Genomic DNA, 13,955 nt, shown 5'->3' with positions numbered 1-13,955 from the left:
AGATACAGGAGACGGCACAAATGATTGTTGACACTCATTCGCCGGCGACCGAGGAGGTTGTTGGTGAGAAGACATATCCAAATGATGTTGTCAGCATGGTCATGAACACTACTAATCCAGGATCAGGACCAATCGGGAGACACATTTGAGTGTGTCCAAAGTTTGAATTTATGGGATGACATTTTGTTTCCCTCATTTGGATTTTGGACGATCGATGACGAGGTTGATTGAATGACGGTGATGGCGAGGTAATGTAATATCCATTATTCTCAAACTTCAACAAATACAAATAATAATAATATTTTAATAGTAGTAATAATAATGGCATCACCAATCAATCAGTTGTTGACATTAACATTGTTGATATCCTTCATGGCATTGATGTGCCATGCCTACATCCCATCATTGACACCCCATGTGTATACAGAGGGCCAACAGATTCCAATGTTTATAAACAAGTTAACATCGGTCGATTCACCTATTCCATATCTCTTCAACTCATTGCCAGTGTGCAAACCAAGAAAAGACAGCTCATGGAGCAAACAACCACGCAACCTTGGACAAGAGCTGCTTGGCGAAGAGATGCAGAGAACACTGTACAAGTTCAACTTCCTCCAGAATGTATCGTGTGCCGTATTGAATGCAATGCCCGATGCCCAATGCTATGATGACAACCGAATGGATCAATCTCAGCTCAACCAACTTGTTGACCTCATTCTCAATAGTTACCGCGTCAACATGATCCTAGACAGCCTTCCAGTTCGTCCGCTTAAAAAACGTCATTACCTTGGTATTAATCTTGGCGGTGAATATGTAAGGCTCATCCATCCATCCTTCCTCCTTTCATTCATTCACTAATGTGATCATTCATTCAATCAATCACTCAATCAATCAAAGTATGGCGATCAGTACCTTTATAATCACTTTGATTTCACTGTGACATTTCGACCAACTAATACTAGGATGGAGAATGATACGTATGAGATTGTGGCCTTTGAAGTCATGCCTGCATCATTGTCATATCAATCCAAAGAGTACAACCCAAATACTCCAAACATTTGTCCGTTTGGCGATCGCGTCGGACTGCCAATCTCAAACAGGACACGCATTGGTGACAACCCATTCATACTATGGACATACAGTGTCAAGTATCAACTGAATGAGAGCATGTCTTGGAGTGATAGATGGACGGCCCCAGAGGACAGGCTAGAGAAGGTAATCAGTTTGGTGACTATGCTTACCACCGCAGGTTTGGTAGGCTTGGCCATCGGCTTGACCATCTCTACATGGAGAGAGTGGCGCAAATTCAATGCGATTGAGGAGACTGAGGATTCCACGCGATGGAAGTTGATCAGAGGTGATGTATTCAGAGCGCCACCATTACAATACCAGATGATACTACCAATCCTCATCGGAAGTGGCATTCAAGTGATGTGTGTCGTACTCCTATCACTATTCCTAGGACTAATTGGATTCTTCTCCCCAGTCAACTATGGATATATACCAATGGCTATCATTGCTCTATTCACTGTTACATCGTATGTATAGTCAGACAGTCAGTCTGTCACCAATCATTCATTGGTTCATTCAATCACATTGACTAACATGTCATAATCTTGTCTTAGTATGTTCGCGGGATACTTCTCAACAAGGAACTACATGTTATTCAAAGGAAATAATATCAAGAAGAATGCTTTGTTAGTATGTGATCATCCATCATCTATCAACCCTCGCCCTCGCCCTAACCCTCGCCCTAACCCATGGTCCACAAGACTGCGCTATGTCCTCAAGGAGTGATATTCTTGATATTTGTTATCTCTGATATATACCTTAAGAGTCTAGGATCATCGGCTGCAATCTCGAATGGTTCAATGTTCACATTAATTGGCCTTTGGCTGGGCATCTCTGTGCCTCTGTCATTCTGTGGCAGTTATTACGCATCAAAGATGCCAGTGTTTGTAGACACCGAGACCAACCAATTCCCGCGCGATATACCCAACATCACACCATGGTACTATAGCCGATGGTTAATCACGCCGTTCATGGGTACGGCACCAGCTTCATTCATCTCGAACTTCTACCTTGGCGTTCTAAGAACGATCTGGTCCTCGCTTCTAATCAACGACAATGTCAACTACCCCATGGCAATGATATCGATGCTCTGTATGCTGTTCACAGTCGGCGTGTCGTCGGCCAATCTCTGCATCAAAGGTCTCTTCAGATACGAGAACTACCATTGGTGGTGGCGTGTATTCGAGACGATGAGTTTCTCTGGCGTCTACCTATACATCATCACATTTGCCTTAATGTCTATATGGGGAGGTCCCAGCAATGCCAGTGCCTTCTTCATCTACTCTTGCTACGCGCTCATCTTCTCCCTGTGTCTAAGTGTGATGGCTGGATCCGTTGCCTATTACTTCAGTCTACACTTTGTTCGAAGGATCTACAGTAATATTCATATCAACTAACTCATCATCAATCATCACCATTCAATGTATAATACTCCAATCATTGGCCTTGCTTGGCCCTTGCCTTTGCCCTCGCCCAGATATTGCGTGTTGAGAGTGTGATGCCCAATCACCACGCGATAAACAGGATGAACCCAGAGCTGTTCTTTGTTATTGATGGACACTTTTCAAATAAATGTGCTTCTGTGGTCCCCGCTTGGCCCAGGACCCTTTTGGACCTGTTAGGTGATGATGGCCTCCACCCCTTTTCCCACGCATACCCCCACGAATGAATGAATGAATGTATCTCAATGGACACCACGACTTGAGTTCACTCATTCTTTCATTGTGTGTCAGTTGGTTGATGTTTACAACATTGTTATTCATTCAACTCTTTCAACTCATCCCATTCATTGTTATTATTACATTACTTTGTACATTATTTAGATAGATAGCGAGCAAGGAAAGACAAATGGCAACTAAAGGTGTGGCCACATCTTCATCATCATCATCCGAGAGGAAACAAGAGGGTGGACTACAACTGAAACAACAACAACAACAACAACAACAATATGTTAGACCAGACTCTTCACGAGGTACAAACAACAACAATAACAACAATAACAATAATAATAATAGTGTCAGTGATGATGATGAAACATCGGACTACTCTTCATCGGAGTATGACACAGAGTCATTCACATCGTCATACTATGACAGTTATACAGCGGATAGTTATACAGATAGTGACTATGAAAGCAGCAGTTATACAGACACTGACGACTCTGACAGCGATCATGAACATGAGGGTATCATCAAATCAACGCCCGACAAGGCTCCAGTAGTTGAGGCGACCCTAATGGAAGAGCAACCACATCAACAACAACAACCTAGTATACAATGCTTGGTACCAGACAGAGACAAGGACCAAGACAACGCGCATCAACTCCAACTACAACAACAAAATATAGAGATTCAGGAGCTGGCACCAATGATTGTTGACACTCATATGTCGGCACCGACCGAAGAGGTTGTTGTTGGAGAGGAGACACATCCTAATGATGTTGTCAGCCATGACCAAGAACATGCCCAGGAGCAGGACCAGGACCAGGACCAAATTGGAGATGATCTTAGCTCATTGACATCAATGGTACAGTTGCTTGACAACTTGGCCATTGGTGACCAACCATCATCATCATTGTATAGTATTGAATCGTTGGAACTGGATCATCATTTGGTCGGTCTGGAAACTGGAGTGGCGGAAGGTACATTCACATTGGATGGACTGAGTGTCGAAGGCATCTCATTGGATAGTTTAAATTATGAAGACAATGCAGAGCTGGAGAATACTGCCAGCTTGCCACTGCCCATCCTACTTCCATCAACGACCACCACATCAACAGCGATTACCAACACCACCAATACCATAGCGACACTACCAACTACAACAACATCAACAACATCAACAAAAACATCAACATTGTTGCCAATATCAACAACAAGTGAGTCAGCTTCAGAGAGCAGTGACTATGAAACTTATACGAGTAGCAACACATTTAGTGATGATTATACCACTTCCAGCAGTGAATATGACTCTGACTACAGCTCCAGCTACTCAAGTGTCAGCAGTAGTGATGCTGGCGACTACTCCGATACTGAGGAAGACTCTGGAAGTGACATGTCCTCCTGACACCCAATGCGTGGACATGCCCGATCAATCCAATAAAAGGGTATTATTAATTATTATTTATTCAAATAACTGGATTAGATTGATTGATTTGTTGATTGATTGAGTGGGTAGGTACATCGAGATTAGGGAATGAACTGGCTGGATGTTTATCCATCAGTCCATCCCAAGTTATATTTATTACAATACATGTATAATAATTAAATAAGGTTTGTTCGTTCGTCCATCGACAGCCAACTTAGAGCAAGAGGGCAGCGAGGGCAAAGACAACGCTGGCAAGGATGGTGGCAACGCTGAAGGTGGCACGGCTGCTTGAGTTCTTGTGAACACAGGCACCAGAGGTGAACTGTTGGGTCCAGTATGGTGTGCCCTTTCCAGACACTTGCAGACCGATTCCAATCAACTGGTAGTCACCAATCATGTTGGCGAAATGACCTGCAGAGTTCTTCCAGGCAGTGACAACAGAGTCATCAGATTGTTGGCCAGCTGCGACATTCTCAGCAGCACCAGCGGTGTAGTTTGTCGATCCATATACTGTGAACCTCTCATAAAGGCCGCCATTAGGATCGTCATGTGTCATTGTGTTGGTGCTATTTGATTGATTGATTGATTGATTGATTGAGTCAGTGAGCGAGTGGGCCAATATGATGATCGATCAAGCAAACATACTTTGCTTGGTACTCAGAGTGGAATTGTGCAGAGTCCATAAGACATGGACTGAGCTTTAGTGGACTCTTTCCATTGTCTGCTCTAATTTTGTTGACCAAAGACAGATGGTAGTTTGGATCTGTGGTGACTGTTGCATCTTGCTCGGCCAATGAGATAGCCAATGTCAAAGACATCAACATCAAAAGTGTAATAAATAACTTCATTTTATTGTATAATATTATTTGTGTATAATTATTTGTTTGTTTGTTTTAGAATTGGAAGAAAGGACTTGTGATGTCCTGATTGGACATGTCGTGCTTGCAATCTATCAATCATCACATTGTTGTCATTATTATAATTATTATAATAATAATTCATAAATAGAATGTATCTTCCATAGATTTACACTTGTAGGCAAACATCAATCAATGTCGGGTAACGGCTTGGCACTATCACTCATAAATTTGGGGTGTGATCAAAAAACAGATCAAAGGACCCAAACCCACCCCCATCAATTCATTGTTGGGCATTGCGACATTCCAAATTGCAAGCCAACTGTGAGCGGGTTGGGTTCACAATCACCTTGAGACATGTCTAAACCGTTGACGTCTGAGACATATGGTTGCGCTTATACCAAGGTTTGGTCTATGCATGGTCCAGTCCATCTTAATCATGGAAACGCGGTACTACTAAGGCTACGACTAAAGTTCGATGTGTATATATATAAATATAAGTTTATGGATGATGATTATCTCAAGTCGTCGTTGTTGTTGTGGCAGCAGCAGCAGTTGTCGTTGTTGTAGTGAGCTTGGAACTGGTGTCATTGTCATCCAATGTAATCTTTACTCTCTTCATCGTGGCAACCTTGTCGACTGCCATTGAGCTGTTGTTGTTTCCATTGATAGGTGATATAGGCGATGTTGGTGATAGTGGTGACTTTGGTGTTGATGATGGTGATGCGATTGGTGACTTTGGTGATGTTGGTAGGAGGATGGTGCTGATGTTGTTGGTTGTGATGCATGTTGTGTTGTCAATGTCGTCATTGTTGATGTTAATCGTGTCGGTAATGGTATTGGTGGTGGTCGTAGCGTTGTCAATCGTGGTTGTAGTCATAGGCTGAGGCGGAGTATGACTATGGATAGCGTCTTGCTCGGCAATGTGTTCAATGGCTTGTTCTCCACCATTGACCTTATTTTCGTCTGCCAGTGGATGTTCGTCTGATTCCTCAGACTCGTCTTCCTCCTCCAACTTCCTTTTCTGTATCCTCTTCTTTTCCTGTTGTCCCTCTTCCATCTCATCCATCGACACAGTCTGCGCATGTGCCTCTACCTGTTCCTGCTCCTGCTCCTGCTCCTGCTCCTGTTGTAGTTGCTGCTCTTCATACTCCTGCTCCTGATCTTGGTGTTGCTGTTGCTGCTGCATCTGATCCTCATCATTAACATCCTCAGAGGTAGACTTGTTGTTCTCATCTTCGTCGTCGTCTTCGTCTTCGTCATCATCGTCACTGTTGCTGCTGGATTGCATGTCTGAGGCAGAACCATTGTTGGCATCATCATTCTCGTGGATCATGTTGGTAAGGTCATCGCCAACATTGCCATGCTCAACATATCTCTCGTCCATGTATTGCTCGCCCTGGTCCGAGTCGTCAGATACGTCCTCTCTGTTGAAGTATGCCTCCTCGTCCTCGTCCATCTCGCGCTCGTTGCGCTGCTGATTCAGCGCGCACAGTGCCGGACTGTCGTAGGCGTGCTTGATCTGGTCGTACTTGAGGATCAGGTGCCGTAGGACGTCCGTGTAGGTGATCGATTCAAAGAGGTCGCGGTAGCGCTCCACCAGGTAGATGATCAGCGCCTTGATGTTCTCCTTGTAGATGAACTGCAGCAGCTCAAAGATGGCCGAGTTCAGCAGGTTGTAGCGCTGGATGTTGTCCTTGAAGATGCCGATGATTGGGTCGAACAGGTGCTCGTTGATGATGTGGCTGTTGTACAGGTCGTCCTTCATGCTGACCAGGCAGCGGAAGAAGCGAATGGCGCACAGCACCAGATAGCGCTCGGTGCACTGCGCCAGGTTCAATATCTTTTGCGCAATGTTCTCCTGCACGATGAAGCTCTTGATCCTGAACGAGTGATGCTTAATGCAGTAGATCATCAATTCGATCACGTTGTACAATACGAATGACTCGAGGTTACTGCTTGGGTCGCCTGGTACCAATGGTTCGCCATTTGTTGGGTTTGTTGTTATCGTCGCCAATGTTGTAGTTGTCGTTGTAGTAGTCGTAGTCGCGTCCTTGTTGTGATTGATGGTTATATCCGCCAGTGGCGCAACCAACTCATATATACCCTTATCATAAAACAGTCTAAAGAACTCGCTCACCTGGACACGTGGATATTGGAGAATGATGATTTCGGGGGTGGGTAAGTCACGTGATCATCCAGGATCAGTCAGCTGACTGACTGACATCAAACAATGTTACATTACATACCTCGCTAGCGCTTGAGTCTGCATCGAGTAGAACCTTGATGATCTCCACCACCTGATTCTTTACGCCAATGTCCTTGTCCTTGATGAAGCCTGACAGCAGTTGCGTCAGGAATACAGTGTTTGATAATATATAGCTTCTCAGCAGTCTTGTATCATGTGATAGAGTGGAGAGTATGATCTCCGTACTGTAATCGCGCAAGGGTAGGGTGGGGATGAGTCAGCTGACATATGTCACTGTCACGTGATCGATGTCACTGTCACGTGATCGGATACTTACGTCGATTGTCTAGTCTGTGGATTTGAATCGTCGAGTGTGATGGATAGCGTGTTGAAGAGGTCCATATCAACCAGTGTGAGGAAGAAGGCAATCTTGTTCTGTGGCTGCAAGTTCTTGGCCAGCGTGCACAGCTCCTGGAGGAACGTCATCAGGTCCCTCCTATCGGAGGACCCAGGTGTACTGCTCTGTATCTGCGCGAATCTGTATTGGACATGATTGGATTGATTGGATTGAGTGAGTGAGTGAGTTTGGAGTTGAATTGGACTGGCCTGGCTGTGGTGTGAATGTGACAATTACAGTTTCTGGAGGAATGCCGTGTCCTGCTGGATCTGATTGACAATCTCTGTGTTGTTAAAGTAAACGATTGAGGTGAGCGTGGCAAAGGTGATGTCGTCTAGTACGCGAGGCAATACGACATCCTTGAGATACTGGATTCTAAATGTCTGGTGGATGGTACTAATGACCAAGTCCGATGAGAACTCTACCACCTCCTTGAACACAACGCTCTGATTCAGGAATACTCTATGCTTGATCCTATTCTGTTCTGCAATATCCGGATCATCTATTATGTGTAATTCATTGATTGATTGATTAGTGATTGGACGAGTGTGATCATGTGATGCGACTAGTTTGTACTTACACTCTAGGACGCCCATGACCTTGAGCAGGTTCTCTTCTGATAGTAGGAACTCTAATATCGAGGTGTCGTTGAACAATACTATTGGTAGTGTGATTGATGGGTCAGTGTCAGTCGATCGATCAATCGATCAATCAATCAATCAGTCGATCAGTCCAGGAAGTCAGTCAGCTGACATGGATGTGATTGATCAATCACATACTTAGATTCTTAAATATGATAAATAGGTTATGTAGGTTTGGTAGATCATGCTCCTCCTCCAACTCTTCGAACAAGCTCAGCAATGATCTGATGTAGTCCTGTGTGATTGATGAATGAATGAATGAGTGCCCGTCAGGCCAGCCGAACTATGTTAGTGTGATGATCACGTGATGGACCAGCTGATGCAAAAGGCCAAGGCCAAGACCAAGACTACCAAGATACTTACTTCTCTGATGATGATATTTACAATCCTCTCACGAAGAGGCGATGCAAGAGAGGGATCGAGCAAGTCTCTGATCGCCTCTAGGTTGGCGCTGTAGGGTTCGGGCAGCTCGCAATCGCCAGAGCCGCAGGTATCGCCGCCTTGATTGGTTGAGATAAAGTCCCAGACGTCCTGACAGCCACCGGCGTCTTGGAAGCTGATGGCCAGGTCCAGACTGGTGTTGGGCTCGGTCCACACGATCAATGTGTCCTGTTGGCGTTGATAGACGTCGATGGTATGTACGCGTGACTCCAATATCAGGTTACCGCCCTCCTCAGATTTGACAATCAGACAATGTGCCTCTATCGTCTCGTTGAATGCGCATGACACATATCCCGTGCCCTTGTCCTCCCATCGTGCGTCAGAGTCCAGCTGGTACACCTTCACTCTCTTTCTTATATCCATACTATATATATATATATTCCTGTCTATCTAAACAATGTATGATTGAGTGTATGTCAGCTATTCAATGTTCTTGCTTTGCCAACATGATGTCATCTCACTCATTCAATCAATCTTGTTTGTTTGTTGATGTCAATGATGTCGTACTTTATGCAATTAGCCTTCATGTACCTGTATCTTGAGGGGATGTTGTTGGAGGTGCAAGAGTGAAGAGAGATAGATCTGAGGATTGTTTGAAAGATGTGATGATGATGATGTTCAACAACAACAGCAACAATGACTACAACTATAACGGCTGTATATTACTTCTGCAGTAGGGTAGGGTTATTGTCGATAGCAGTATAGTGTAGTGTAGTGTGTCAGCTGATTGATTGATTGATTGATTGTTGAACATGAAGCGCGCGCAACTATCATCATCTGTCTGTTGTAAACTAATTTAAATAAATTGAATGGTTGTGTGTGTTGAAACAACTCAAGTTGAGTTGTGTTGATTGGTGCTAAAGGTTGAAAGAGGCGCCACCATTCCCTTGGGTTAGGGCAAGGGTTTGAGAGAATTTTGAAATTTGCGTCAAGTCGATTGAAATACACGATCTCTCTTTCATTGTTTGTTCAAACTTAAAAGTTGTGTAGTTGTGTAGTTGTCATTAACGCGAGTCATTTGACGACATCAATAATATATAATATAGTCAACATATACATATATATATTACTACTAACTATATTATAGCTTTATAGATAGATCATGTGTTGTATATATAACAATGGAAGATGGTGAATTGGATACTGCACCTCAACAACCAAAGCAACAACAACAACAACAACAATATCAACGCAATGTAAGAAGAGGTATGTTCATTCAATGTGTCTAATCATTCAATCAAACGAATCGATCAATCATCTCTAACAACAACATCAATCAATCAATCTATGTTGTTGGACCAAGTAGATAGTTTTCAACCAGCTTATGCTGGTATAGCAACAGGTGGAAGTGGAGGAGGAGCTTTTAGGTTTAGAGGACCACCTGGTGGACCTCCTCCTCCATTGGGACCACCTCCACATTGGCGTAGATCTCGTTCGAGATCACCTCCGCCAAGGTATTACCAACCGCTGCCACCAGGTGGCTTGCCGCCACCTTATCGGAATCGATCGAGGTCGCGGTCGCCACCACCCCTGCCTCCCCCACCATACTATCGGAGGTCGAGGTCTAGATCCAGATCAAGGTCGCCGCCCCTGCGACCAATGCGCTACAGATCACCGCCCCGACGTGGTGGCGGTCGTCGATCATGGTCTCACTCTAGGTCCAGGTCCAGGTCTCGTTCGAGGTCACGATCGCCTCCATATGGGCCACCTCCAGCGCGATTCAACAGCAGGTATCGTTCTAGGTCACGATCAAGGTCACCACCTCCACCTCCGCCTCCATCGACATCAACATCAACAGCTGCCCCTGCTGCCCCTGTTGCTGCCAACAGTAACAACACACACAATCAATAATAGCGCGAGGGACGATATCAAGCCAATCACACAACCAGTATCAGTACTACCTCTCCCTTTGCCAACCCCCCTCCCTCTGCCTCAGCCGCCACCTCAATCACTCCCACTTCCTCCTCCTCCTCCTACTCAGCCCCAACCACCAACACAGCAACAGCAACAGCAACAACCACAACAAGCAGCAGACACATTGCCAACAACTGAGGTGCTAAAGGAGACTTCACAGAAGCAGTATCTGCTCGATAACCTCGTCAAGCCGCAGTTCATGGCGAATGAACCAAACACAGGCCCTTTCCCTATCCGCTCACGTAGCGCGTACAACTGGATGATCATATTCGACTCGAAGCTGGCGGAGGCGCCCTCGGCCGGCGACGAGCTGGTCAGCATCCTGCACGCTGGTATCGCCCAACAGCAGTCCCTGGCGGCGCTATCTGGCGGGCGCCAGTACCGCGTCAATGGCTTTGCACAGGAGAACGACATGGCCGAGCAGATCTTTGTCGACTTTGTAGACCCGCGCCACAGCCACCACGCCAACATCCTCAACAGCATGTCGATGCTCAATCCCGACTTCCCCGTGCCACTCTTTATCAGCGACAAGAACACACAGGTCACCGTGCAGCCCAAGGTCATACATCTGTCGAACCTGCCACCCAACGCCGACGAGAAGGTGTTACGCGATCAGTTTGGACGCTATGGACAGATTGAGCGAACCAAGGTGTTCTACCTGCCCTCGGGTAACAAGATCAGCACAGGCATTGCAACTGTCAGCTTCAGCGAGGCCAACTCTGCCATCAAAGCTTTCAAAACCTTTGGCGAGAATCCTCTCATCCATGGACGTAAGATCAGAATCAATCTTGATCCTTCAGGTTATGTCTCTCAGACCATGTTCGACTCGCTGACTTCATCGTCAAAGAAGGTTAGTTGATCACTCACTCGATCATTCAATCAATGGAACTATTCCACCCACTCACACCCAATCAATCATTTAGAGGTTATTGTCGACGTCTGCATTGATGAGCGATATAGGAATATCGGAGTATGGCAGCAACCCTGTGACATCACCAACACTCAATCAATCGTATAGTACTGTGCCAGCAGGCGACTGGATGTCACAGTTTGGTCACTCAAAGTCATCATTCAAACAACAATACACTGGCAACAACAATGGCAGTATTAATGGCGGTGGAGACATGGACACAATCACAACAACATCATCAAAGCCACAAGACAACTCATCTGTGTCAACAACAGCATCAACAATGGACATACCCACAAAGACAACGACACCTCCGCCTCCACCTCCACAGTTTGAGTACGACCCAGCACATCCCACCGACTCGACCACGTCGCCCATCAGGGGACAACGACCAAAGGACCACTCGTACGACAAATCCGACTCAATGTATTCACCAAGGCGAGATAATTATCCACCTCCTCAACATGCTCCTCCTCACTACTATGCATCAAGGCCCCCAGCTGGTCAGAATCATCAATCACTCTCAAAGCCTACAACACCTCCACTTCATCAACAACAACAACAGGGTCACAATGTACAAAGTCCATATCATTCAGGCGAAAAGCCTCCAGTTGTAGCATCATCAACTCCTTCGACCACACCTACAATGGTGGCCCAACAACACACAGACAACCAACCACCAGTAGCCACAGCACTGGACTTGAACAAGTCCAACACACTGTCGTCATCATCATCTTCAACAACAGACCCAGCCAAACGAAAGGATGAGAAGCGCGAGACTCCTGTTGAAGAGTCACATCCTCCAATCGATCGCAGGAAGTTAATGCTGGAGAACACTGAGCTGATACAAGAGCTGTGCGAGCGTATTGTAATCAAGGAGCTGTTGGCCATCTCGTCAAAGGATGCCAAGAAGGCTATTGTCGAGGCAGAGATTGCAGCAGCCATCAAGAACATCGAGCTCCAGCATCTATCGGGACAGGGCGGCGCAGACACTCCTTTGAGCAAGTCAGGGACGACGGCCATTGCCGTCAAGCAGCAGCCTCAGGAAGAGCAGGCAGCGCCCACCCCAACCTTGGAGCCGGTGACACCAACGCGCACTGCCCTGGCCAGCGCCGACAAGTCAGAGTCGACCTTTGACATCGCCTCCCTGCCGTCATTCAAGAAGAACACAAAGTACTCCAAGAAGAAGGTCGAGGATGTTGGATATGCCGATGATGATGAGCCAAGAAGGATACAAAGGAGGAAGCCAAGGTCGACTGAGGAGAAACAGCAACGAAGTAGCAGGATCAGCACTCGTGCGCCTAGAAAGAAGCCAACAAAGACACATCATGGCGATGATATATTCGACGACGACGAAGAGGACGAGGAGGCGAGGAGCTCCCCTGTCCACCCCACCACCAATCCAGCCACAACCAGCGAGCAATCCACAGCAGCCGCCTCACTCAACAGCAGTGACTCGGAGGAGTCGATCTCAGAGTCGGACCTGATGAATCAGGAGATATTGGAGGCCGAGCAACGCAAGCAACGAGAGCGCGAGAAGAAGAAGAAGAGAAAGACGAAGAAACAGCAGCAGAAGCAGCAGCGACGCGCTGAGGAGGCGACCCCACCCGACGACGAAGACGCCTACTACCTCAAGTACGTTCTCAATCAGAGCAACAATGGCGTGATCGACGAGGACATGGAAGTCGATGACCAGCAGGCGCCCCTCGACGACGATGAGGAGCACGCCCAGGATGAGATACTGCCCATTGGCAACCCGAGTGGCTGCGCCAGGACAGAGTCCTATTCCAAGCTGGACCGCGAGCTCAAGAAGCAACAACAACAGGCAGCATCAACCGTGCGCAGGACGGCTGGTCTGGAGATCGAGCTGACCAAGTCGGCACGAAGCAGTCGATACGAGAGCAGAATGGGTGGCGACACGATCCTCACATCCAGGAAGAAGATGATCAGATTCTCCCGTTCATCCATCCACGACTGGGGTCTGTTTGCACTGGAGCCCATCCCCGCCAAGGACATGGTGATCGAGTACATTGGAGAGATCATTCGTCAAAAGGTTGCAGACGAGCGAGAGAAGCGATACGTCAAGCAAGGCATTGGTAGCAGCTATCTCTTTAGAATAGACGACGACAATATCATTGATGCCACATTCAAGGGTAACTTGGCAAGGTTCATTAATCATTGTTGTGATGTAAGTTCATTCATTCATTCATCTTGTTCATCTAGTTCATTCATTAACCTTTCAACCTCTCTCTGTAGCCAAACTGTATAGCAAAGATAATTCAAACTGGATCACATAAGAAGATTGTTATATATGCCAAGAGAGATATCAACATTGGAGAAGAGATTACGTACGACTACAAGTTCCCATTGGAGGACGTCAAGATAGCATGTCTCTGCAAGTCACCAAAGTGCAGAGGTACACTAAACTAGGATGTCATATTCATTCATT

The 13,955-nt window shown here is 46.2% G+C and overlaps 5 protein-coding genes across 5 annotated transcripts; 3 read left to right on the top strand and 2 right to left on the bottom strand.

The window, feature by feature from the left end:
* Positions 1-321: 321 nt before the first annotated feature.
* SAMD00019534_029440 (hypothetical protein) lies at positions 322-2,468 on the top strand (the record flags this gene model as incomplete). The annotated part of the gene is made up of 4 exons (XM_012901077.1): positions 322-813; positions 898-1,538; positions 1,626-1,701; positions 1,836-2,468. 4 exons carry the CDS (start codon positions 322-324, stop codon positions 2,466-2,468), a joined length of 1,842 nt encoding a protein of 613 aa, XP_012756531.1.
* A 451-nt stretch (positions 2,469-2,919) lies between these two features.
* On the top strand, positions 2,920-4,137 carry SAMD00019534_029430 (hypothetical protein; the record flags this gene model as incomplete). Its single annotated transcript, XM_012901076.1, has 1 exon — positions 2,920-4,137. The coding sequence occupies one exon, from the start codon at positions 2,920-2,922 to the stop codon at positions 4,135-4,137; it is 1,218 nt and encodes a 405-aa protein (XP_012756530.1).
* A 238-nt stretch (positions 4,138-4,375) lies between these two features.
* On the bottom strand, positions 4,376-5,006 carry SAMD00019534_029420 (hypothetical protein; the record flags this gene model as incomplete). Its single annotated transcript, XM_012901075.1, has 2 exons — positions 4,376-4,724; positions 4,804-5,006. Coding segments are annotated over 2 exons (552 nt in total), but the record flags the coding sequence as incomplete, so codon positions are not given.
* Positions 5,007-5,535: 529 nt separating this feature from the next.
* On the bottom strand, positions 5,536-9,045 carry SAMD00019534_029410 (hypothetical protein; the record flags this gene model as incomplete). Its single annotated transcript, XM_012901074.1, has 7 exons — positions 5,536-7,155; positions 7,265-7,409; positions 7,541-7,741; positions 7,838-8,102; positions 8,181-8,258; positions 8,380-8,476; positions 8,605-9,045. 7 exons carry the CDS (start codon positions 9,043-9,045, stop codon positions 5,536-5,538), a joined length of 2,847 nt encoding a protein of 948 aa, XP_012756528.1.
* Positions 9,046-10,381: 1,336 nt separating this feature from the next.
* SAMD00019534_029400 (hypothetical protein) lies at positions 10,382-13,936 on the top strand (the record flags this gene model as incomplete). The annotated part of the gene is made up of 4 exons (XM_012901073.1): positions 10,382-11,446; positions 11,520-11,932; positions 11,999-13,694; positions 13,763-13,936. 4 exons carry the CDS (start codon positions 10,382-10,384, stop codon positions 13,934-13,936), a joined length of 3,348 nt encoding a protein of 1,115 aa, XP_012756527.1.
* Between the last annotated feature and the right edge of the window lie 19 nt (positions 13,937-13,955).

Source organism: Acytostelium subglobosum (genome assembly GCF_000787575.1).
Source record: "Acytostelium subglobosum LB1 DNA, scaffold: scaffold5, whole genome shotgun sequence".
In the NCBI taxonomy this organism is placed as follows: Eukaryota; Evosea; class Eumycetozoa; order Acytosteliales; family Acytosteliaceae; genus Acytostelium; species Acytostelium subglobosum.
The sequence above is the reverse complement of the archived record's forward strand: the minus strand, read 5'-3'. Positions and strand labels throughout refer to the sequence as shown.